The sequence below is a fragment of the Podarcis liolepis genome, assembly GCF_965112155.1.
Source record: "Podarcis liolepis genome assembly, chromosome: 1".
Classification (NCBI taxonomy): domain Eukaryota; kingdom Metazoa; phylum Chordata; class Lepidosauria; order Squamata; family Lacertidae; genus Podarcis; species Podarcis liolepis.
In genome coordinates this window covers 75,245,375-75,271,182 of record NC_139554.1, presented here as the reverse complement: position 1 = coordinate 75,271,182, position 25,808 = coordinate 75,245,375, and the positions used below count along the sequence as shown (strand labels likewise).

At 42.3% G+C, this 25,808-nt stretch overlaps 1 protein-coding gene across 17 annotated transcripts in view; it reads left to right on the top strand.

The window, feature by feature from the left end:
* Positions 1–24,982, top strand: part of BRSK2 (BR serine/threonine kinase 2) — a 407,365-nt gene extending 382,383 nt beyond the window's left edge. For 5 of the 17 annotated variants that reach the window (XM_083505290.1, XM_083505301.1, XM_083505286.1 and 2 more), the window contains 2 exons: positions 1,255–1,344; positions 22,565–24,982. In XM_083505290.1, coding sequence (XP_083361416.1) covers positions 1,255–1,344; positions 22,565–22,584 — 110 coding nt within the window. In that variant the 3' untranslated portion in view covers positions 22,585–24,982. Of the gene's footprint in view, positions 1–1,254; positions 1,345–8,632; positions 8,681–21,815 lie in introns of all 17 variants that reach the window. The other 12 variants (XM_083505285.1, XM_083505298.1, XM_083505292.1 and 9 more) reach the window with 7 other exon arrangements.
* The last annotated feature ends 826 nt before the right edge of the window (positions 24,983–25,808 follow it).

Sequence of the window (25,808 nt, the reverse complement as noted above, 5' to 3'; positions counted from 1 at the left end):
TTCTGGAAAAGAGCTTTCAAAATTGGTGCCCTTAAGATGTTATTTGGGGCATTTAGCCTAGTAGAGCAGGTACGTGTAGCTTGTGACTTGCCCTGATGAACATTGTCCGTCATCCAGGTATGGCAGTCCAACAGGGACTCAGTAAATCTGCTTTTGTTGCCTGCCTGAAACTTAAATTTAAAAAAATGGTAGGCCTGTCAAACACTTGGTAAGCCACATTACATGACTAGCAGTACTCAAATTGAGATGGGTTGAGTTTACCACTCCACCCTCTTTAGTCATACTGGCTGTGTTTAGCTTCATGGGACGCCAGCTGTTCTGGAGTGCTTTAAAAAAAGGCAAAAGCTTTGGAAATGGATGGTTATTTAGATTACATATAGTTCTACTTTGCTTTGGGGATTTGGGTTACACAAAATCCTGGAGACTAAGCAGTGTTTTTTAAAAAATACAAACAAGCAAACAAGGAACAGTGTTTTTTTGCTGGCCATGTTGGGGAGAAATGGTAGAGGTACCAGGGGTATACGAACTAGGTAGTTAAGTATAATATAATGAGATCTACAGATGTTGCAAGGGAGCTGGAAGGTCTAGTAAGTTTCAGAGGGAAGTGTGTCTTCATAAAGCTTTATTAAGAATGTGATAGGCATAACCTACTGCTACTAATATTAAACTTTCATAGAGCTGGAACAAAGTCCTTAGGTGCATGCTGTACAGAACATAAAAGTGACACCATTCCTTTCTAGAGGATTTGCCATTTTCATTAACTAGGCAAGATAGAAGAAAGCTCAAGGATTGATAGAAAGTCATGGGGATCAAGAAAGAGAGACTAAATTAGTAATGGAGGAGCAGGTAAAGTGAGCCTCTGGTAGCTGGTTCTGAAAAAAACTTTGTTGCATAAGTGAGTCTTGAGATAAGGACTTGGGAGAGAAAAATGAAATTACTTGCTGAACAAAGAGGTGGGGTCTATTCTGAGCATAGGGAGCAGCATGGCTGGAAGCCCAGAGGCAGGAGTGAGAGAGAGAAGCCAGAGGGGCTGGCAGAGGAGCAGCAAATGGTGGCATGGGGGGAATATAAAGGAGAAGAAATAATTAACAGAAGGGAATTGGACATATTTGTAAACATAAGGAAGAGAAGCTTTCAGATGAAGTCTAATACTGAGCAGAAAAGTTAATGGAAATGTGCTCTCTTCCTACACTCTCCCTTCCACAGCAGTGTTCAGTTCTTCCACAACTCACAGTCCGATGTGTCTTTTCACAGGTCCAAGCCGTCGCTTTAAGAGGGTAGTAGAAACCATTCAGGCACAGTTGTTAAGCACACATGACCAGCCTTCAGTGCAGCAGTTATCAGGTAAGTAGCTTCCACAGCTCAGTGCTTTGCTTCAGGCAAGGACATGAATTGGAAGCACCTATCAGCATAGCCCTCAAGTTGCACCTAGAAAACTAGTTTCATTCAGCACAAACAGTAAGACTCCTCTGCACATCTCTCCCTTGCCATTTGCTCCACTCCCACCTGCCTTGCACCAATTCCCATTTCCTAAATGCATCCCCCCCACCTCCACGTGAACTGCCCTGCCCTGCCCCAAGAGCCATTTGTCCCCCTTTTCACAGGAAGTGTCATCAGCAGTTTGTTTAATTCCAAAAATCCCCCCCACCCCAAAATCATGGACATGCCTCAAAATGTATCGGATGAAAGAGTCCTCTACAAACCATTTTTTAAAAGAAACAATGGCCTGAGTTAGCTCCTGGGGAGGAAGTGACTTTTGCTAGCAAATGGGAATTACTGGAAGTTTAGAGCAAGACTGATTTTTGGAAAGTCACTTACTCTGAAGAAGCCACATGCCATTTTATCTGCTCACTCTAATGAAGTGGAAATGGCTGAGCAATGGCAGAAATATCTCGACTGTTACAGTTTTATGCCACACTCCATGAGGAAATAATTTTTTATTACCCTTTAGCCCCTTTCATGAATGGGATGAACATTTATCTACTGGCAATCTCTTCATTTAGCAATTCCCCTACTACCTCTCTAGCCTTCCACAAGCCCTGATCTTCACTGCTTCACCTCGTGAAGGTCACTAGGATAAGCGGATTTAGCTTCTTCCAAGCAAACAACAACAACTCTGCAACACTACAGGAAACTTTTGTCTGTTGTAAAGTGTATGGGAAAAACAGAACAAAACATGAGGTACATAGACCCAAAGTCCAATTTCTCTCTATGCCAGTGGTAGCTCATCTCACCCTTTAAAGCCACCCTTGTGATGACAAGCATGTGAGAAATATATCAACGGGAGGAGATGGGCAGCCTTTCACAACTGAGAGCAAGGATTGGGAAAGAATTACTAGATGTCTAAAACTGATCAATATAATTTGAATCTGGTCAGACAGACTGCTGTCACTTACTTTGCATCTGCAGATGTCTGGCTGGTCTAGGATAGGAAACAAGGAGTTTCAAATTAATAAGCAAAGGGAGCATCAGGGTAGATTCCAAGACTCAGCACTGCAGGATGACTGCTTCTTATATAAATTCATCATGCAGTGGTTGTAGCCACATGGGAAGAAAGTTGCCTTTGTCCTCACTAGCCCCAGCTCTTCATGCTTTTAGAAGAGTTCAATAAGGTTAGCATCTTTTTGAGGCTAACGACAATAACAACAGAGAACAAACTTCCCATTTGTAGCATTTACACATAGTGACTTATTAAACAGCCTCCACTTTCTGTGAATTCAGACTAAAATAAACCTGTGACTGGATGGAATTCTTGACAAGAAACATTTATTTCGTATGTGGCTGTGATTTAAAAATTATATGGATGTGGTTGAGAAAACAGGGAAGCAAAAATGTCACCAAAATAATGCTCGTTTGAAATGGGATAGGAAATTTTGAAATGGGATAGGAATTATTGGGAAGTTGGCACCAAATGGCACTGTTTTAAAATGGAATAGAATTAATGAAGAATTGTTCCCAGATGATTGCCAGATGAGCCTAGAATGGGCATGGGAAGGAATGCTGCTCTCCTTCCAACACAAAAGCCACCTTCTTGTCCCCTGGCACCCAGGAGATCATAGAATCATGAGGGGCCATTCAGCTTAGCATAATGTCTTTGCAGCCTGGGTAACACCAAATCAAGCTACATTCTGTGAGGAACAGTTGCTTACTTCAAAAGCAGCCTCAGTCGAAATCAATGTTCATTTAATCTGTAACTCACAGATTAAAGTGCAAAGCATTTGTAACTGATTCTAGTCTCTGGAGAAGTTCAGAGAGCTCACCTGCTCTAGCAAAGCAGTGTTCCCCACCTTCCAGGTGAGGTGCCATTACAGGTGAGTGACTGGAGGCCTCTCTGTGCACAAACATATACTGTATGTACTGCAAGAGGGAGAGGGATGATACAGTATATTGCAACAGATGTACCTTGCAGCTAGGTGACCCCATCTCTGAACGTGTCTCCAGCTCCATCACTGCCAGCAAGGACTTGTGACTTCGTGGAGGTGATGCTTGCTACATCTCCGGACCCTGCTTGGTCTGCTGAGCTGTGGGCTGGCCCATTAAACTGGTTTGCCTGGGTTTCAGAACAGGACTGTTTTCTGTTGTCTCTCATTCTTTGCAAGCTCACACCAATATTAATAGACATTGCGTCGTTTCCTTGTCTGTGCGTGTATCTCATTTCAGTGGTGCGTTCCTGTGTCACACCTGCACATCCCAGTTAGTATCTTCCATTCTCATTCTCATTTCTGCTTCTTGGGACTCGCTCTGCTTATTACTTTTGATCTAATGCAAACTGGAACAAGCTCAGTGCACAGGTGAAAGCTAAGTGCACCACTAAAATGCCACTCAGCACCAAAGCACTTCAGCGCTGTGCTCCCTGAGCCACTGGAGATTTCTTCCTTGAAATGATCACTGATCAGGCAGCCTTAGGTACACACTTTCATTCATGCACCTGAATTCTGGAAGCTTCATGATCTTCAGAGTGAAAAGAGAATACCATCTCCATGGATATTCACTCTGCCAAGAAGTCCTTATTGAATGAAAGGAGAATCCTGCCTGGGTAGATAGAAAAAAAAGTACCACACTTTTGCCCATGTCTCAATTTTGTGCATTCTTTTTGTTCCACAGAACAAATCTATAGCCATTAGTAAGAAATGATGTTTCTGAGAATGAATAGTGATTATTTCCATATGATACCAGTTCTGTTATCAGGACTGATTGCTTTCCTCTAGCAGACACCTCCTCTGGGAAGGAGTTAACTGTCTGTGTATCCCTTTCCATAAATGGCAGTATTAAAATAATCCATTGTTTCATCTGAGCAGTGAATTCTCTGCTTTCCCCCTGCCCTGTTTTATGTCTGTGGTGGTTCCTAAACTTTTCAGCCATTGTTGCAAGTTCCAGCTTCCAGCAATAGGCTATACGTAACCGTTAACAATGCAGTGGGACATTTTGTGCTTACTACACTTCCTGCATTGTTAATATTAAGGAAAGGTTGGGATTTCTGGATTGCAACCTGCTGACTTTATTTTCAGAATCAGATAAGCATCAGAAACCGATGTATTTAAAGTAGGTCCCACGCAGTTCCTTCATCTCATCTTTATGTATTTATGCAAACTTAAACGCTTATTATTTTGATAAGCTGTTTTAAATGTCCTGTGGGATGAAGGGGAGGCCTGCATAATTGTAGTGCTTTATTCTTTGGTAGGTCTTGATGTGAATCTTGCTGAACTTTTTACACAGAAGCTTTAGTAGAAATCATTGGTTATTTATGAAATGCAACAATCTCTGAATAGGATTGCAGTTTCCAGCATCTGTGTTTGTGAAATAAAGCTGCCATTCATTGAGAAAATGAGGAGGAGATGATATGCGTGTTGAAATTGCAGAACATACTTTATCACTACGAGCTACTGGTGGGGGGTTATTTTTTTGGTAATAATTGTGTTTAAACAACAATAAGAGACTCTATAAGTAGGAGACTTGCACAACAGAAAGGTGGACTGAAACTGTCTCCACAATGCTCTAGTTTCCCGTTTGTAGAGAATTTTCACACAGAAGAGCATTCAGACATGGTATCTCATATCTGCAGTCCAAAGAGACACAGTTTATTCCACCTCCTCAGCGTTCTGCTGCATATGCAGACCAGGTCTGGTATATGGCTGGGTTATTGGAGAGCTCCAGTTGACGGAAATCTTCACCAAAAAATTGCATGGGTGCCCAGTTTTGTGTATGTGTACACACATGGGGGGAGGGGTGTCAAATAGTACTTCATACAAGCCAGTCCTGGATTCCTTTTAGGATTTGGCTAATCACTAAAATAATATATATGTTATTTTTATTAACAAAAAGAGCTTTATTTATGTAACAAAGTGTGTCAGCTTCTGCCTTCATCAGCTGCTCTGGTAAAATTAAATGAAGCTTTTTTCAAGAGAGCCATTACGGATTTCTCTACCTTTTTATGTCAAAACAGAACATCACCAGCAAATCTTGCAATATAATCCATATAGGTAAAGGTAAAGGGACCCCTGACCATTAGGTCCATATAATTATAATCCATATAATATAATCCATATATAATTATAATCCATATAATTGACTGCAAAAAGGGATGTCATATCCAGAACATAATAAAAACTACAACCAACATGTTTTAGAAACCAAAAAAGGGGGTGAAGCCAGTTGCTAAACATTTCAGTCCTGAGAACCTGTCAGACTTTTCAATAATTGCTATAGATATGCTAACAGATCCAGAAGTGTTAGCAAAGAGGGAAAATACAAGGATGTACACACTGGGACACTTAACACTGCACGGCCTCAACCTGGAGTATAAGACCCACCAGCATCATAAATAAAACCCTTCTGAGCTTTCCATCCTCAAAGCTCTATAACTCCCACCTTGGAAACAGCTCCACTTTTCTTAGAACAACTGATGGAGACAGAAGCCAGCACACAGGTTACTTGTTAATCACAGTAGCCCCCCCCCCTAATATATATAAATAAATAAAACATCCATCCATGCATGGGAATGATTTCAACGGCTTGTAAATAAGAGGAGCCCTGTCCAAGGCCTATCTGTTCCAGCACTCTGTTTCCCACAGTGGCCAGCCAGATGCCCCTGGGAAGCCCAAAAGCAGGACACGAGTTCAGTGGCCCTCTTCTGTTGTTCCCCAGCAAATGAAGACAGTATATAGAGCCATCATGACTTGGTGGCCATTGATAGCCTTGTCTTTCATCTTTGTCCCATGGATGCACTCTTTCCAGGTTCTCCTTTCACTTTTTAAATGACTAGTTTTCCTTGTTTCCTGTAACATTCTCACCTTGTGCAAGGCCTCTGCAGGAAGAGGTGGCTGCCCTTTCTCAGTCAGATTCTCAACTCTGCTGGACCCTTCCTCACATTGCTATTTCTGATCATGCTTCCTTATCTACAGTCACCCTAGACCTGCCTCTCTTTTCCAAGATCCCTTCCTGCTGGATTGTTTGGTGCATACCTATCCTTTTGCTTTGCTCTTCTACCCTAACATTTATACAACCTAACCCCTTTCAGAGAACGTCTATCTTTAGCCATCTTTGCTAGCAATGCGTTTCCCACTTTGCAAAGGAGGAAGTGCTGGAATGTCTCTGAGGGCTGCCATCCCAACTGAATTCAGTGGGACATGCTTCTGAGTAGATATGCATAGGATTGCTCTGGCGTTGTTTTAATAGCAATGAGACAAAGGAGGAAGGGCCTAATTAAAGGGCCATTAGCCACAAGAAGCAGAAACATGGCTCTATGGAACTTGCTGCTAGGTTAACATGCCCATGCCCTCCTTGCCCATGGAGATGGACACTGCCATCGTGGTTACAGGCAATATATCGCCATATATTGCAGAGCCACTGTTTCTTTTTGCTTCAGGCTCATCACAGGAGAGCAATGTCTGAGCAGTGTTAAAGAGCCCTAGTGCAGAAGCTGCCTTAAGATGCTCTGTCGTTATGTTGCTCAGCATAAGATAAGACACATGGGGGTGGCAGCCAAAAACCTTGAGTTGGGCCTACCACCAACTGCTTCCTTTGTGAGTCAAGCCTAGCCAGCGTTATGATTAGGCTCGCCAAGGCAATTGCCTCAGGCAGCAGGATTCTGCCAGGAAGAGCTCTTGCTACTGCCACTTCTTACTTCTCCAGCAAACAGAGTTCCCCAGGTACCTCTTGCCTTCCCTAGAGAACTAAAGAGAATCAGCAGCAGCAAAACTCTGGCTTTAGCGTTGGGAGAGAGGAAAATGGAAACTTCCCTTTTTCCCTCAGGTGCCAAAACAGAATGGGGCTGCTCCTGGAGTCGTTACTTTTCTCAAGCCCCAAACTTGTGCTGTTACTGTCAAAACATATTCTTGCCCTGACCCACCCCTTATGGCTGCCATCCTGAATGTGTCTCATTTTTGAAGTACAGTAGACCCTCGGTTGTCGAACGCTTCAGAAACCGAACAATTCGGAACCCGAACACCAACAACCTGGAAGTGAATGCTTCTGTTTTTGAACATGCCTCAGAAGTCGAATGGCTTCCAAGGCACATTTCTCAATTTTTTCAAAGGAATTTGCCGACCAGCAATTGTGCCTCTGTTGTCAAACATTTCGGAAGTCGAGCAGTCTTCTGGAACGGATTACATTTGACAACCAAGGTTCCACTGTAATCCCTCCTCCCAAAACACAGCTCTGCAAGGAGGGGAATTACTGCCCCCTCCTTTGAAAGAGGGATAGCCCCAACCCTTTTCATGGGGGATGCTATTATTACTGCTTGCGCCAAGTGGAAACTGCATTTATTGCTAGCAATAGGAAGAACTTTTTGGAGGTAGTTTTAAATAAATAAATATACTTTTTTTCACTCTTTTTGTAATTCTTTCCATTTTACTAGCTGCCATAAACTCTTAGGAGAAGCAGGCTATGAATGTTTTAAGGGATAAAATAAGTTGTCTGGAGAAGCCCAAGATATCATAGCATTTATAGCTCCCGAGGTGGACGAGACAGTAGTGAAAGAAGATAGCTTGGCATCTTGAGTACATGTAGAATAATACTTTGCTTTTATTTTAGTGACAATGATGTTCATAGTGCTATGAGTCATCATAATGGACTCACACATTTGATCTAGCTGAACATCCTTTTCCGGGGATTTCTGTGTTGCAAAATATTTTATTGTTCTTTCTGTAGGTTTTACAGTGAATGTATGAAATTTGGTGAATGTCAGCATTCATGTGGGAATGAAGCCAGTCCTAGTTGTCATATGTGGTATTTCTCTCATCTTTCAGACATACCCAAGTAAATGCTGACATTTGATTAGCTCTCAGAATTCACTTGTGGGCCTTTAGATTTTTGGATATTTTTCACAAAATTTGTCTGAGGTAGCCAGGATGTAAAAGTCACCAGATCTTGGACATTCATTGTAACACATATAATAAATATATGGCAGCGATAGGGAGGAGAAAGTGTTTGCTCTGTGTTACATGATTGATTCCAAAAAACACACTTCTAGCATAGGTTTAGGAAGAATCTCAACTGAGTGTAGAAATGCCAATCCCATATATACTTTCTGCTCCAGGAAAAAAATTGCTACATTACTGCCTTCTACGAAGAGATCTGGAAACGATTTTTTATATTGTTTTCCCTCCTTCCTCTTTCTACTCTTACGATCTAGACACCACTAACTGTATGGAGTTGATGACTGGGAGACTTTCCAAATGTGGTAAGAACTTCCCTTCCACCTCCTCTCCCCCCCACCAGCCCCCAGCCTCCACTGAACAACCTGACTACCTGACTACCCTTTCCCTTCTCCCTTTTCTGGACACTCTTTATGACCACCCACTTTACCTCTTGCCTGCCTTTTGAACACACACATCACCCAGTTTTTTCCTCCACGTGTGCGCAGACCTGCCATGTTGCACAACCACTGCATCCGTGGTTCCACAGTCTTGCAAATTCCTGTTCTCACACTACCTCCTCCACCCCACCCCCACCCTCCAAAAAAGATGTCTGGTGATGTTATACATGCTTTTAAGCCTTTACTCTGACTTCACTTTCAAATCAACCTTTCTCTGTTCTGCAGCCGTATACCACTTGCCTCTCTGCTGTGCTACTGCCTGGCTCCCCCCTTCCCCCAGCTCATGCTGAAAAGAGGACAACAAGGTTCTGCCTTCATTCCATCAGTCTCACCCCACTGTTCCTAGGGAAATTCCTCTCTTGCTCCCACTATAAATGAAATATCTCATCCGGTGGTTGCATCCTTAGCTACTGTAAATAAGCTTAACTGCAGCCAAACTCACTGTTTTGCTTTTGATGGAAACAAACTGGGAGGCCTACAAATGTAAAGTGAACAAATTTCCACTGAACAGCTCATCCTCCTTGACTTGAGAGACTCATACTTAATCCCTGTTCTCTCTACTCCAAAGTTATCTCCTTTCTTTCTATAGTTCTTTCCAAAAATAGAATATGGCAACTCAGAACAGAGACTGAGGACCCAACTACAGATGACATTAATCAAGTGTTTTAACACAAGCATGCTTAAATCAACCTCCTTTGTTTTTAGAATGAAAGTAGCTGGCCCCGATCTGGATTGGGCTGCATACTATTTTTCTGTTGTACGTAATCTTGGTTGCTTTCCTCTGCACACCTTCCAGCTTGTCAATATCCTTCTTAAGTTAGGGTGCTCAGAAGGGCAGAAGGTGCTCTTTTGTCAGGGAGAGCCAACAGAGAAAATTGATATGGCCAGTTGGCCACTGGACAGGGATGCCTTCAGTTTCTGTCCTTAATTATTGCTGTGGCAGATACCCAGTGAATGCTCCAGTACCTGTTTTCCAAAGTGGTGATTCACCTCACATGTCCGCCTTATACAGAAACAAGAAGCAAGCAGGGACCCCCAATAGTAAGTGGCAAATGAGTGTGCTGCAGTTTGGCCCAGCCCCAGCTAGCCTGCCCAAGAGTCACAACGGCCTGCCATCATGAGAACAGGCGGGTGGGCTAGTGGAGGGTGGGAAGAAGCCCCCTCCCCAAGCCCCCTCCTTCTCCTGAAAAAGTGGGGACCAGGGAGTGACCCCTCCCTCCCTTGCAAAGAGACTCAGCCAACGAGGCTCAGCTTCTGCCTGCCCCATTGTGAAGTGACTTGCCTAGGATAACTTGAGAGAATTGCTCCCTGCCCATAAAGGAGCCATGGGGATTCTTTCAGAGGCACAGAATTGGGGCGAAGCAGTCATCTGTTTAGCAAAGGGTAACATTCAGAATTTGTGTAAGTAATCACCAAGTGGAACGCTCCACCATCATGCAGAAATGCAGCACTAAAACCCCATAATAATTCAAGCTGATCAGTCAGAATGAAGACAAGGGCATGTGGCTCTCTGATTCTCTCATCCCAACAGAAGCCACAGTTTTACACAGCACTACCCAACTCTGCTACTGGGGTTGCCACTCATCGCCCTGCCACTCCCTAGCCCTGCTCCTGTTTCTTTTACGGCAGAAATAAAGAAGGCAAAGCTTTCCACAACACTTACCTCCATGCCAGCAAATATTTCAGCTGCTAAATTTCTGCATGCCACTGGCAGGCTCCTGTTAGAGGCACAGGAGCAAGGCCAGGAGACAGTGACCCTTGCTGCTACTGCTGCTGCTGCTGCTGCCGTGCTAGTGTACAGAACTGCAGCTTCTGCTCAAAGGGAACAACCTAGAGCACCCATTTGTGGAAGAAATCAGTAGCTGGCACAAGCAAGGTGTTCACATGGTGCACCAACCCAGAGCAATCACCAATTGACTTTAGCAGTTGTGAGGATCCATTTTCAGGTGGCAGGCGCGATCTAGTTATGACCAGTGCACCAACCACATTTGTCAGATGGGCAGAGCTATGCAGCTGTCAATCACCTGATGACATATGACACCGTTGCAAAATTTAAACTGGACTCAATACAGGCTGCACTTGCAAAGGAACAATGGAAGCACACCCTAAGGTTTCCAATAGTTCCTTAGCAGCCGTGGCTCTCATGCGACATCAGGTGAGTAACAGGTGGGTGCGTTGGGATGAGGATGGCCTCAGTGGCCAAATCAGACCTACAGGCTTCCAGGTTTCCCACCCATGGGCTTCAGCAACAGAGAGCTATTGATGTGAAACAGTTCTGCTGAATTGCTCCTGTTTGCTCTAGCTACATAGAAACCTAAGATCTACTTCGTGATTCTTGAAGCACTAAGAGTAAAATGGACATTGTGCTGCCATTGGCTAGCTATTAGACATGGGTTGCTGCCTTTGTCACTTTGCCATGGAACACAGGTATAGTGACATAATCGTCATTGTGACACTAATGAGATCCACCTTTAAAAAATAAATATTATAAGTTAATGAACAGGCATGAATAATACAGCATGCTGTATTCTGTGGAAATCCCAAAGCATCTGGGAGAAAGTACACCTGAAGATACTCTCTTAAGGAGAATAAGAAAAGAGGGAAGAACAAGAAGTGTGGAAAATGTGGAATGTGGAAGAAGGGCAGATATAGCAGGCATAGAGTGGTTAGGTTTGGGGTCCCTGTATTCTCTTGAAGCATTCATGTTCCTCTCTAGGGCTGAGTTCTGCACGCTATGCACTGCGCAGATTGGATGCCTCATCCCACCCCACAGTGTCACCATCAGTTCTTCCCCTGGTTGGAATAGTTTTGCACTTTTAAGGAAGTTTCACTACTTTTGGAGAAATGAATAGATAAACGCTTTAATTCTTTATTCAGCACTTTTAAAATGAAAAAGTGGCCAGAAGCATAGGAGTTGGAAAAAGTGACGCCTGAGCTTGTTGGCTGGTATGCAAATCTGTTATTTCAGTTGTGAAGGAACACTTCATGGCTAAGAGGTGTCCTGTTATATTTTTTCTAATCCAGCTATCTTTATTGGCAGTTTCCTGCTGTGAGTGTCCTTCTATTTCTCTCTTCTTTGGCGATCACTCGTGGCTGAGTAAGATTGTCTTCCATGAGCACGGTCTTAACGGTGTGTCCGTAAGCCAATTCTGGATCCACACATCCTTCCACAGTTAAATTCTTTTTCATCTTTGGAAGTATAGTCAGCATAGCCAGGACTTCCTTACTTAACTGATGATTTCCAAACTGTTTTGAAGGATGTTAAATTGTAGTTGTTACCCTATATAAATACCATTGTTCCAATTTAGCTTACAGAGGGAATCTTACAGATCAGAATAAGCTGCTCCTCCATGCTTATTACTTCTGAGTTGTCCCGATCACCTTGTGCTTCCTGTGGCTCAGCCCAAATGAGTTACTACAGTGAGCCACAGTATTCTTTTCATTGGCTTGTATCCTAGTGACAATAAGGAGGTATATGGATTCTGGATAGTCTTTCTTTCAGTTTTATGTAGACTTTGAATTACTCCTTGATGCTGTAAGCAAATGTGACCATGTCTGCCAATTAGGCATTGCTTCAAGTGACTATGTAAACAAGACAAGAGTAGTGGTCTTTTCAAAAGCTAAATTAATTGCCTAAGAAGTTCAGGACAAGACACGCTCACTGTATTCCTTGACCTTAAATTGCTGGAGTGAACAACAGAGAACAAAGTGATTTATTAATGCTTCGTAGATAAATAGGTACCGCTCTGGCGGGAAGGTAAACAACGTTTCCGTGTGCTGCTCTGGTTTGCCAGAAGCGGCTTAGTCATGCTGGCCACAAGACCCGGAAGCTGTACGCCGGCTCCCTCAGCCAGTAAACTGAGATGAGTGCCTTTTATAGTGCATTAGGAATTGATCACTATTGGAAACGCAGTGCTGGCCTAAATTTACTATGTTTTAAGCAACTCATTGTGATGGACAGAAAGGGGTTTTGTTACAATTGCACTACAGTGTAGAATGGCTACCAATGAGGAGTTTTGTTTTGTTTTTAAATCCTGACATTTTCCTTGGTGTTACTGGTTTCAATGTCACAGTGAATGCCTTGGGTCAGATTTTCAGATACTTAGCAGCTGGATCCAACTTACACAAATGAAACCTTTGTAGAATTCCTTAAAATATATTCCCTCAGAAATGACTTGCAAATTTACTAAGAGTCAGTTCACACTTTGCACAGCAGCCTGGGTGCGCTGGTGTTCACCACCCATGTTGGTTGTGGGAAACAAAATGTGAAGGAGATCTGATGCTCCCAGGTGCTCAAGAGGGTGTGCTTTGTAATGGCTCCCTGACACATGTCACAGGGCCTTTCTGCAATTCCTGTACTGTTGAGCCTATAGCATATTGAGGAAAGGGTGTCTGAAATTAGAAAACGGTGCCATTCACTTGTAGATTTCTGTTTCTAGTTTAGCCACTGGGTGTAAGAACATTTACCATTGCCTAGTGTCATTTGGCACAATTCTGCGCTGTAGGATTTAACCCCCACTTCACAGCTGACATGCAGTGGACAAATCATGCTTAGTTTGGTCAAGTGCGCCTGCTCACTCTTCAGAACAGGCACACACAGCCAAAGAACACAGCAGAAAAATGCCTAGTCTGCTTGCTTTCGCTGCATGTGCATTTCCCTTGGAAAGAGGTGGTTGCAGCTGAATCACACAGACCCAGTATTTTTCTGGATCACCGCACAAAGAAGTCATGCCTCCCAAGAGGAGGGGGGAAAGACCCCTTAAAGAAGGCTGTTCCTTGGGAAAGGGCTTCTTTATCCCTTTCCCTGAGAGGTGCATGCTGAGCAGGGGCTAAACTGCCAAACTGCTTTCCAAAGCACCTCCCCTGCCCTGCATTTTAACAGCTCTCCAGCAAGGGATTTTAACAGGTGAGTGTGGCTGCCCACTCTCTCAATCATGTTATTATCACAAAATTGACAGGTGGGTGATCCCATCCGCCTGTCACATTTGACCCACAAGACTGATCCTGATAAGGAACTGGCCCATGGAGTCAAAAAAAGTTCCCTCTCCTGTCCTAGACATTTTAAGTTTGAATACTCAAAATGCTTTAGCCGTTCTTCTTAGGGAAGGTGTCCCTATCTTGCCATTATTTTATGTGCCCTTTTCAATACCTTTTCTAACTCTGTATCATCATTTGTGAGGTGGGGATACCAGAAATGGAGGCAGTGGCCACCACAAGACTTCTCATCATAAAGGAGGCCCATTGGCCCTGGTCAGAGTTGAGCTCTCCCAACAGTGTATCAGACTTTGGCATCATTTCTTTGTGCTTATAATTCCTTACTAATGAATGCTGATAAGGGGCCTTAAGGGAAGAGCTGAAAGAGTGGTAACAGAGATACACTGAGGTTTCTGGAAAAATTATGGATATAGGAATAATACCAGAAGTAAAAATTGGACTGTTGTGGGATGGTTGTTTTGTTTTGAAATTGACAACACCTCCCTCCCCAATCATCTTTTCAGTGAAATATGACATGTTTCCTAAGAGTAGGCATTTACAGTGAACAAAACCAGAGAGTGAGCAAAACTTTTCTCATGAGAAAAGCATAGGCTATTTGCTTGCTATGATCTTATTTATGTCCAAAGACCTCAAGGACAAGTGATTTTTTTTAAAAAAAACGTGTTGGTCTGTTAGAGGGAGATATGACCTTAAGGGTTTAGCTAAAGTTAAGGAGGGGTTTCCACTTGCATTTTTGAGGGTAAGGTGGAGCCTCTGAAAGGAAACTGCCCTATACTGAGTCCGGCCATTGGTCTATCAGCTCAGTATTGTCTATGCTGATTGGCAGCAGGCCTTCTGAATGTGGAGCCTTCTGAATGCAAAGCAGTTGTACAGCCACTGAGCCATGACCCTTCCCATTCAAGTTTCTAACATCATCAACTTCCAAACAAAATTTGAATAACATCACCATCTTTTCTCTTGATCTATCCATGTATATGGCATCAAAAGGAAGGCAAGCGCATCATTTCTCTTACTTGACCGAAGCAAAAGAAAATATGTTGGCTTCTTCGGCAAAGTTGCCTGCAACATTGATCTTGCTGTGCCACAATAGCTTCCTAACAAATGGTGAATATATTTAGAACTAGTGTCTATTACACTCTCCATCTGGATACTGTCTTCTTTCATACTTTGAAACTTCTGTTTTGGACTACATTTGGTTGCAGTGCTTTCCTTGTGGCCTTAAGTAGCATCTCTGCTACATTCATGAATTGGCTGGTATTAATCTGCTTCCTTGGGACTTTGGCACTTCCTTTGTATCCAAGTATTTGCCTCCTTATCTGATACTCAGGCAACATCCATCACTTCCGTTTTCTCATAAACTGATCCTTGTAGCTATGATTCTTTTTATCCTCTGCTCTTTGGAACTACTTATCCTTATGCATTTCTATTCAGAAGGTTGGTTAGTGTTATCAGACCAGCTTATTCAAGAGGGTGCATTCCTCTCTGAACATATTCTGATATTTCAATGACTTTCCAGTAATCCAAGCTGGGTTTCTAGGCTACAACTTCTCAAGCAAAGGGATTCAAACACATTCTGTTAATGTGTTCCAGCCCCAGCATAGCTACAGTATACTCTTGCGGACAAGTATTCTGCATGCATAACAGAAAACAAGAGTTGCTTCAAAGATCTTATAATGTAGAAGAAGGAAAACACATGCACAGAGTGGTAGCCAGCTGAGTTTTACCCAGAGTGGACCCATTGAAATGAATGGACGTAACTTAGTCATGTTCGTTTCATTGAGTCTCCTCTGAGTAAAACTTTATTGACTTACACTCATAGTCTACTGACACACGACTAATTTGTCACATGAGTCTAAATACCTATAAACTGAGTTTTTCCACTGCACTGCACTGCACTGAACAGCACTACAAAACCTAGTTGTGGTGACCAACATGACAGTTTCACAGTGGTTGACACTCAGTGCTTTTTTTCTAAAGAAATATATTTAGGGGTACTCTCATTTTCCTACTCATATTGAAATGCTGCCCCCTCAATGGGGCCAAACGTAGATTCACAAAATGTTTAGGGGTATGTGTACCCCTGTGTTCCCCCAGAAAAAAAGCACTGTTGACACTTAACATGAGTTAGCTTTCACCACAGAACTTCAAAGATACATGCAATAACCCCCCCTTTTTTTTACACAATTTGCTATTCATTAAAGCCCATCTACTGATGCATTAAAGGAAAGGATGAATGAGAACCTTCAATTTTGTGATTACCTGGCCCCTGGTTGTTTGCAAATCAGCAGACAAAATTGTCCAAGGGCCAGCAGGTTAATTCCCTCTACCCCCTCCCCCCTGCCCCGCCACTAACAGGACATTTATTTCATTCCCAACATGGGTGCCATGGTAAAAACAAATGAAAGTGCTGAATGCATCAATCCCAGGTTCTCCTGCTTTCAGCCCCCGGGAATACTTTCACAAAGATTTCTCGTAGACCCCATTGATATTCCATCTAAAAATTCTGATTAATATAGTAGCGACAAAGGTCAGCCTTCTTTGTATTTTAAAGAAGGGCAACCCAGATGATTGAGAGTGTTTGAAAATGCAAAGGGGAATTAGGCAAGTATAGACCCTGTATTAAGATTAAAATACATAATATTAAAATTATATATATCCTCTAAGAATTTTGGCAAGTGCTTTGCATTTTTACATAAATAGTACTGATGTTCTTGGTTCCTGGTTGTCTTCTATATTCCTCTGTGAAAACAGCTCAGTATCCATTCTCCTTTTGCCTTTCTTCTGCCTGCTTTTTCTGCACTTCCTTTTGCCTCTGATCTTCCTGAATAAATTGATCAGCTCATAGTTCAAAAACACATGCACGTTCTTTTACCCTTCTCGGCAGCACTTGTAGCTCTTTTTTTGCGCTTTATTTCACTTTTTTTTTTACTGGTTCCATTTAGCGTGTGAAGGCATGGGGTCCAAAGCCACGTGAGAATCCAACTTAACCACAGAGGGGCATCTAAGGGTGAAACTTGCATTCCTCTTCTTTCTCTTCTAGGATCATGTTCGTACATGAGCTTTAAATCTCTCTCATGCTATTTCACAAGACTCTTGAGCTTCTTGTGCTAATGTCTGATTACTGGTAAGGCAGAAGACTATGGAAGAAGAGAGACATTTGTAATGGGAATTAGTATTCTGGCCAATGTAGGTCTATTTTCTACCTTGCGACCCAAAGTTTCTGTATAGATGTGTATCACCACCATAAAGATATGATGGGTGGAGATGATGGTGATTTATAATACAACTGCGTTATGAGAGTTCAGAAACCTAGATAATTTCCTTTGAGTATAACTTTACAGATTAGATTGTAATTCTAGAAGCTGAAATCTGTTTGGAGATGGCACTGACGTCACAAAAATGTAGCCAAGCATAATCAATACCTCTCCACCTGTTTGGGAGAGAGAGAAATTATGAAGACTCTAGCAGCATGGTCTTCTCCTTAGACATGTACAGGAGCTAGGGGAATTGCTAGCAGGAAATGGGCTTCTGTCAGGCAGCTGGGTTAGCGTGTTGTCAAGTGATGTAAACTGCTACCTTGGTAATGTAGGCTGAGCAGAGATTAGTGACGTCTGTAGATGAGGGCTATGGGACCTTTCTCTCTCTAGTTATTGTTATTGTTGAGTTCCCAGCTCCCATCATCCCCAGGCAGCATGGCTCCTCGTTATTACTATCATGTATTCTTATTTAAATGTATATGGCCACTCATCAGTTCAATTCTCCAGGCAGTTTGCAAAATAAAAAGAAATGGTCATGGGTCATGGGAATTGTAGTCCCAATATCATCTGGAGGGTCACAGATTTGTAGGGCAAATTAGGAAAATGCAGGAGATGTATGTAAGGCAACTGTAAAAGCAATATCCCCCCCCCCAAAAAAAAACACCTCTGGAATAATTTGAATAGTAAATATTCCTGCTAAAATATTTAATATTAAGTCCATCCAGTGCAGTATGTCAGATGTTGTACTTGTTTGGAATGATAATTTTTAAAAGATCAAGGAAATGTCATTTTATCTCACAAACTACTCCAGCACGACCATTTCATGCATAGCAGAAGTACAACCACAACTTTACCATTGTTGTTACCGTTTTCATATTTATTTCTGAAGTTACGCCATTCTTCCAGTGGCTGTCTCTAGCAGCTGCATGGAACAGGACCTTTTCAGAAAAATGCAAAGTTAGGCTGAGTAGTACATATTCAGTTACCTCCAGAAAGTAGTGAGGGGTTTTTTGTTGTTTGCTTGTTTTTAAAGCATACAACAACCTCTGTCTGCCTTCTTTTGCTGTTATAGAGCAAGACTCTGCCATATTCATTCCTTACAAACACTTTACAGAGAATCAGTGCAGAGGGATGTGTGTCTTTAAACTTGTTTCTGCTATAAATTAGTAATTAACACACACATCTATTGTGTGTGTGTGTGATTCTAGCTGGAAATTTTGACAAAGTGTACACAAGAAGCTGTTGCATAATATGCAAGACTAAATTTGCTATTTTTAAAAAGTTAGAGGAGGCGGAATTTACAAAATAACAACACAATCACACACAGAAGCCTGTTTACATGTGAGCATGAGGACCAGAGCATATAACAAAGTGTCGTATACATATCATTTTGCGTGTGTGCAAAATTTCAGGGTTTGGTTCGTTATGTCTTTAAATCTGAGGGAGATAAAACTTTTGATTCCCTTCAAAATTCTGGAAATCTTATCTCTCCATTATTCCTTTTGCTCCAGCATCATGCGAGAAACAGTGGGGCAGTTGTGTCTCAGTTGTTCTTAATCATGGCACCTCTGGAGGATGCTCTGCTTTCTACTATTTCCCTGTACTTTTTTATATCAGTCCTATATAGCCTATATAGTCACAAACCATGTCTTAATTTCTGTGACTGCAACACCGAGTTAAGTGAACGGAAGACCACTGAAATCAATGGTCTTGTGTGTGCTTAACTAGGTTTGTGAAGGATTATGGCCAATGTAAGCCTTGTTGTTGTAGATGGAATGCAGGAGAGCAAATGGGTGTGTGGCTTTTTCCCAAACCAGGGGAAGATCTGCACATAAATGCCTGCTAAAAACAGAGATTTCTAAGTCTTTGCTATTGAAAACTAATATTGATGGTTTGCTGGCAATTGGCCCTAAGGAAAGGGACTGTTTTCTGTGAAAGTGAAAAGTGTGAAAGGCTGTCTTATGAGAGGTAAAGAGTATCCAAGTTACACTTTGGTAGCTTGTAGCTTGGTCCTTCTGGTAGTGCGGCTGGTGTTGTTTTGCTCAAGTTGCCAGCTGGATAGGGCAAGTGGAGAGAGAATTGCCTTCTAGTTTGGTCACTTCAGTTCTTACCATTGTGCAATTGGTGGCCATTTTTGTATCTACTGATATTTAAAATAATCAATATTTGCAAATAAACAATGGTTACACACACACACACACACACACACACACAATGACTCTATTTGAGCCAGAATAAACTTGATCTTAAGTGCCATGGCTGCCACTTCACAGAACAGTTTGGGTTGCTTAAGCTGCAATCCTACAACCACTTTCTTAGGAATGAGCACCATTGAACTCAGTGGGGTTTACTCATGAGTAGACATGTATCGGATTGTGCTGTTATGCATGACTAACACATACAGTGATCCTTGGTATGTCTGTTCACACGTCACACAAAGATTGCTAGAAGCAAGATTTTAACAAGGATTTCACTGTGGATTTACTGCAACCAAACCCACCAGGAACTTCTCCAGGATGCGGTGTAAATGGTGTTAACTCTTCCAGGACATACCCTGGAAGAAAAATTGGATTGAGTTGAACTGGTCCCTTGTTCAGATTAATCCCAAGTCTTGGTAAAACATTTTCGTTTCTCTGTTTACTGCAGGGTACTGACATACTTATTTATTTAAATTATCAGTCCCAGAAAACTTGTCCAGTTGCATCCAGTGTTCTCTTAGGCAATATCTAGTCCTTCGTTTTGTTCACTAAAACAAAATAGAAGTTCCCAGAATTGTCAGTCTTCCAGTATCTACATTCCACATGGACTCATCAGTGGTTTCTAGTAACTAGCAACTGTTATACGCTCTTGTCACAATTCAGCACAGAGTTAAGCACCCATAAACCCATTGGAATCAGTGGGCTTAAATGCACTTAACACTGTGTCGGATCGTGGCCTTATACATCTTAGGTAGTTTCCTAGAATTCATCTTATTTTCAAGAGAGGCAGTAACTCTCTTTTGGGTGCCACATGAGATATATGGTGGCTAAGATGCATCTTAGTTAGTATTTTAAATAAGTTTCATAGGCTCCTAAGGCCAGATCTCACACCACAATGAGCAACATCAGGCAGAACAATGCAGACCCCTGTTTCCTGGGGAGTGTGTTGTATTGTCCCTCCACTGAGGTCTGCTGCCACCACTAGGGTGACTGAAGCATTACAGCTCTGCTGTGTATCTTCCGTTTCTACCATCCAAATGTGTGGGAATGTTGCAAGCAGAATTCCCCCTGGCAGCAACCAGAAAGAAATGCACCCAAATCAAGCATTTGAGAAGCAGGGAGAGGCTGAGTTGACCCATGGTTCACTGCCTGCTGAACCAGTCCCGCTGCTGTTGCACAGTGGCATTGGGCTCAATCCAGTCCTGATCAAGGCATAAGCTCCAGGCTGGCACCACAATTGTGCTGCAGAAGTGCCAGTGGCCTCACCACTCGACAAAGCCCAGCAGTTGGCTTCCAAAGTTTGGATTGGTCCCTAAATTCAGTGATAATGTGGGAAGAGTGCACAGGGAGGGGATTGACAATCCAGGGCCCTTGACTCACAGGGGCATATGGAGCTGCTGTGGAAATGTTAAACATGAATTGTCTGTTGCATATGATTACTGGATTTAGGCATTACTGCTACGGTATGGAATCCTGCCTTAGGGAAACAGCAGCAGACATAGTTCAGGGGTATATGAACACTTTGTAGATTGGGATGCTACCTGTGCACATTTGACACAGGTTGATGGCAGTGTTCACATGCTTTTGGGGGGTGGGGATGCTCCTTTGCTGCTAAAATTCATGCAAGCTAAAGTACTTAATGTAAGTAGCATAATTGGTGTGCAACGGATGATAGAAATAGACATAAAAAGTTTAGTGAGCATTCCTAAAGTTTGGAACAAATCACACAGAAACGGAATGATGGAGAAGAGTAGAATCATAGATACAGATCCTAAGTTGTATTTTTACAAGTTCTGGAACTCCTGTGCTCACACACAGTTCTACTGCCCACAAAGGTTCCCCCATTCAATTCAATGGAGAAAGTAGATTTGCAGCTTAATTCCTTTGTGCAAGCAAATCTCTTCTCCTTGAAGTTAAGGGAGCAGCTTGTGTATGCAGAAGCTCTGTGTGTGATCATAAGAGTACACGTGTGGCTACGGATCAGGCAAATGAGGTATCACTGAATCTTCGAGGCATAATTTAGATTACATACTTGATCACAGGTGCTTAGAAGAAAACGCAATTGGAAGCAATAGAACTGACTTCCCAGAGAGCATGCTTAGGATCAGAGTTTTGGTGGTTTTGCATTACTCTTGAATTCCTTCACTCAGGACATTTTTTTCAGAGGAGTTTCATGTAGGCCCAGTATTATCCAGCATCATGGCATTCTCTAGGTATGCCAGTTGCCCTTCTAGGCAAAAGTTCTGCTTTTTGCTATACAGTGCAAGATTCCAACCACCAGGTGTGGCATTCTTGACCCCAGGCTTTCCATATGCGTAGGCAGTTCAGCGCTCCCATCCTGATGCTCTTCCTCTTCTGCTCATTGTCTTCATCCTCCACATACACCCATGCACGTGGCTCTGGACCGCTCATCACGTTCTTCTCGTTTAAAACCCCATTGTTCATTTGTTTGTTTGTTCTCTTTTTTCTCTCTCTTTTCTCTCTCTCTCTCTTTTCTCTTTCTCTTGCTTTCTTTGTTTTCTTTTTGTCTCCTCTGTTTTGTATACCCAGGCAGCCCATTGAGTAACTTCTTTGACGTAATTAAACAACTTTTTTCAGACGAGAAGAACGGGCAGGTGAGCCATCCCCCCGGCACGCCAACCAAGCATAGCGCAAACAGCAAGCGGAGCGATTCCGATGCTAATGACTATGGGTCTAGAGGAGACACTAAGTACCCCGCTGGCAAAGAGAAGGCAAAGATGGCCTCGTCACTCGGCCTACAAGACCAACCTTAAATAAATGCAATTTTTAAATAAAAAAAGAGGAAAAGGAAAAAGAAACAGTTTAAATAACTAAACACACACACACACACGGAGAGATGCAAACGAAAATGACTGAGTATTCTTTAGCAAGCTAGCCTCTAAAACAGATGGATGTGTATATATATTGCTACAACAGTACAAAACTGTCTATAGACAACTTTTGTATGAAGGAATGACTGTGTACATATATATATATATTATATATATAAAACACAAACACACATATATATATATATTTATATGATATAATATATCTCTCTGAAACAAAACACAAAAGCAATGAGAAAAGAATGAAAAGGTAGCACAGATGACAAACCCAGTTTGGCAAATCTTGGGTTGTTGTTTTTTGGTTTCTTTATCTTCTCCAAGCTCTTTTCTTTTACTTCCTACCCCCACCCCAGTCACCTTCTGATTTACTGCCCTGCCCTGCCCTGTTTTGTCCTTGTTCTGTTTTCTCTGTGTTTCTGACACCACCGCTTGTTTCCACTCTGCTACCAGGAATTATCCCGAAAAGTTAACATGTCAGCCAACAGCTTCACCTTCTGTGCTCTGCGAACACTTGTTCACGGAAGGCCACTGATGTAAGACTGTCCACGGACTGGTTCTGTTTGGGGACTCCCAGCCTCCCCTCTCCCACTGCAGGAAATGGGTCTCCTCTTTTCCCCTCGCCCTACCACACACACTTTTTCTTTTCGGTGCTCTGCGCTGGAGAACTGCTCAGTTATAAAAATTGCACAGTCGGAGTCACTGGAGTGACGTCGTTGCCCTTGACAGCACACTTCCCCATTGGCAAATCCAGACTGCGGGAGGGCGGTATCACGACATATTCAGGCGATGTTTTGTTAAGGAGCTTTACCACAGGAAAGTTGTCCTCAAATTTCACCACCCCAGATCCTTTTCCCATACCACCCAACTCCCTCAACCCGCCCCCTCCAATTGTGTTTTTGTTTTTATAATCTCCAAATTTTTCCCCCTCCCAGCCTGCTGGAGGGGCAGAACACAAACTTAGGGAAAAACTACAAGACGGAAGTCAAATCAAATAAGAACACTGAAACTTAGGGGGGGACGCAGCTTCTGGCAGCGAGGAGGAGGGACAAGAATCCACCTGTTGGAGGACAATCTCTGCTGCTGCCATGCACTCTTGCCACCTACACCACCACTGTCGTTGCTGCTGCTGCTTCTCTCCTCAACCTGCTCTCTCTCTCAGTTCCTTCCTTCCTTCCCTCTGCACTGGGACTTCCTTCCGCCGGCTGAATTCTCTCCTGCCTCGTGCATCTGGATGCAACTATTGTGTCGTTAGTGCTGCATTGATATATCAGTATTATTTATTTGCTGGTTTCGTTTATTTATTTGTTATTTAATTTATTTAATTATTTATTCATTTGGGTTGCGTGCGTTTGTTGTTCTTTTTTTAATTTTAATGCAAAGGAAGAACATGAAATGAGAGTTAAAAACAAACAAACTTCCCCTTCCTGTGTGGGTGCGCGTGTGTGTACAACCACTGGTAGTTCATCAGAGCAAGATATGGAGGAGATAGCACTATGGGCGAGTTAAAAAACAAAAACAAAACCACAAAGCTACTGTAAACTTCTAAAAGTATTGCAAGATATTTTTATAATTTTTTTTTTCAAAAGTGGGTGGGTGGGCTGGAACTTCCTTGTGTGTGTTTAAGTTATTATTAGGTCTTGGTTATTATTTATAATGCATATATATAAATATATATTTAAAAATTTAAGCTGTTAGATAAATCTTCTGCTTTCATTACTGTGTAGAGGTAACACTGATTCCTATTTATTTTTGGGGAGAGGGGAAAAGAATGATGACAAGACCACTTAACTTCATCCTCTCACCAATATTCCATTTTTTGTTTGGCTTCTGTCTTTTTTCTCTCTCCAACTATCACCAAGTGTAACTCAATCTGGCCCACATGCAAAGGTTTTCAAAACCATGATCATATGTGTCAAAGACAAAAAGGAAGAAGAAAAAAAACAGCAGGAGTAAATCTCCTTGACCAATATCTTTTAAATGTAGATTTTAGTATTAGTGTTCAATTCTCTTATTACCTTCAATTGTTGTTTGTTGAGTTTTTATGAGTGTATGTTGTATTGCAAGGTTTTTTAAAGATAATGTTAGATTTCTCCCTCTTATTTCCCTTCCCTTTGTTTTTTTGTTTTTTTAATTTCATTTTTCTTTGTTGTTTATGGATTCTCCCCACCCTCCACCCTTTCTTGGACCCATTTTTCTTGTACATAGGTTTGAAGGGGGAAATCCCCCCCTTTTTTTGTAAAGAGACACACAAAAGTGGGAAGGTGTTCCTTTGTTTTGCTTTGTTTTCTAATCTGGAAATTTTATCTTGTATTGCTGTGTGCATGTCGGACACAGGAAGGGTGATGGTTGGAGACGGAGGGAGGGGAGGTTCGGGGGCAGTTTTAATTGCATGATATTGATGTAAATTAGTCTCTTTTGCTTTTGTTGTCTTTTCTGCCTCCACCTTCTGCTTCCCTCCCCCCCAGGCTTCCCTTCCACCACCCTCAGGCCCCTTTCCCCTCTTTTATCTCCCCTTGTGTATAGATTTTGATGCTTCTGTTACATTGTACCTCTACAAAAGGCTGGGATTTCAATACAGAATAATAAATGCTACTACTACTAATAATAATAGTAATACAGCAAAACCCATACAGTACAAGCAGGAAGGGGATTATTTACACAAGACATAAGAATAAACGAAAGCAATACCTCTTGTTATCCTTCCTATTTTGTACTTTGAAGACACAAACACACACGCACATGTGGACACACAAACTGACATTATTTAACAGTCAAAATGGACAAAGAAGAACCTTCTGATGTATCCCTTGTTAAATAACTGTGAGCAACTTTAGTTCAAAAAAACAATAAATTCATTCAGTAAAGATACTGGCTGTCAGTGTGTCTTGTTTACGTCTGTGACTGGAGGAGCACCTTCGAGCAAGATACAGTTCAGGTAAGTACCAAGCCGATGCCTTACTAAAGGCCACATTTAAGGTGGGAGCCCTTAGTAGATCTGGAGGCAGAGTTGACTAGCCTCACCTCATCAAATTCAAGCATACCTTTCAAACTGAAGTGTCTGGCTGGCTCAGGGTGGAGTGGGGGAGGGGCACAAGTACATACTGCAATTTGCAGCTAGAGGGCAGCTGTAGGTAGTTGGTAGTTGATTAACTACTTTCCTTGCCCTTATCCCCAGTGCATTTTTGCTATGTTTCTTTTATTTTTTAAAAGGAAGGGAGGTGTGCTGTTTTACATTATTTATTCATTTTTAAGGACAGGCAGGCTTAAGTGTTCACAGGCAGGCTACCTGGAGCCTTGAGGAAGGGCAGGTTAGCAGCCGGACCAACATCTGATTTGCTGGCATGTAAACCTAGCATACAAATAACAAAGCCAGGAGGAATTTAAATCACATTACAGTTGCAGAACTTGCTATGGGTCTTTTCATATTGCCTCCATTGCTACACTGGGAGTGGTGGAAAAGGGAATTGCTCAGGGCATGTAATATGCAACAGCTGCTGCTGCTGCTGCAGTGGATATTGGCAGCAAGCCATCTCCCCCAACAGGTGTAGGAAATACATTTTTACATACTGGATGTGTGTCAGGTGAGCTTTTGTAGTGTGGGTGTGGCCTAGGGAGCCCTGCATCCACTAGGGATTGATAGTAAGTAAGAGGTCCTGGACAGGTTGAGGCTGTTCAAGCAGATAGTGTTCCAAGC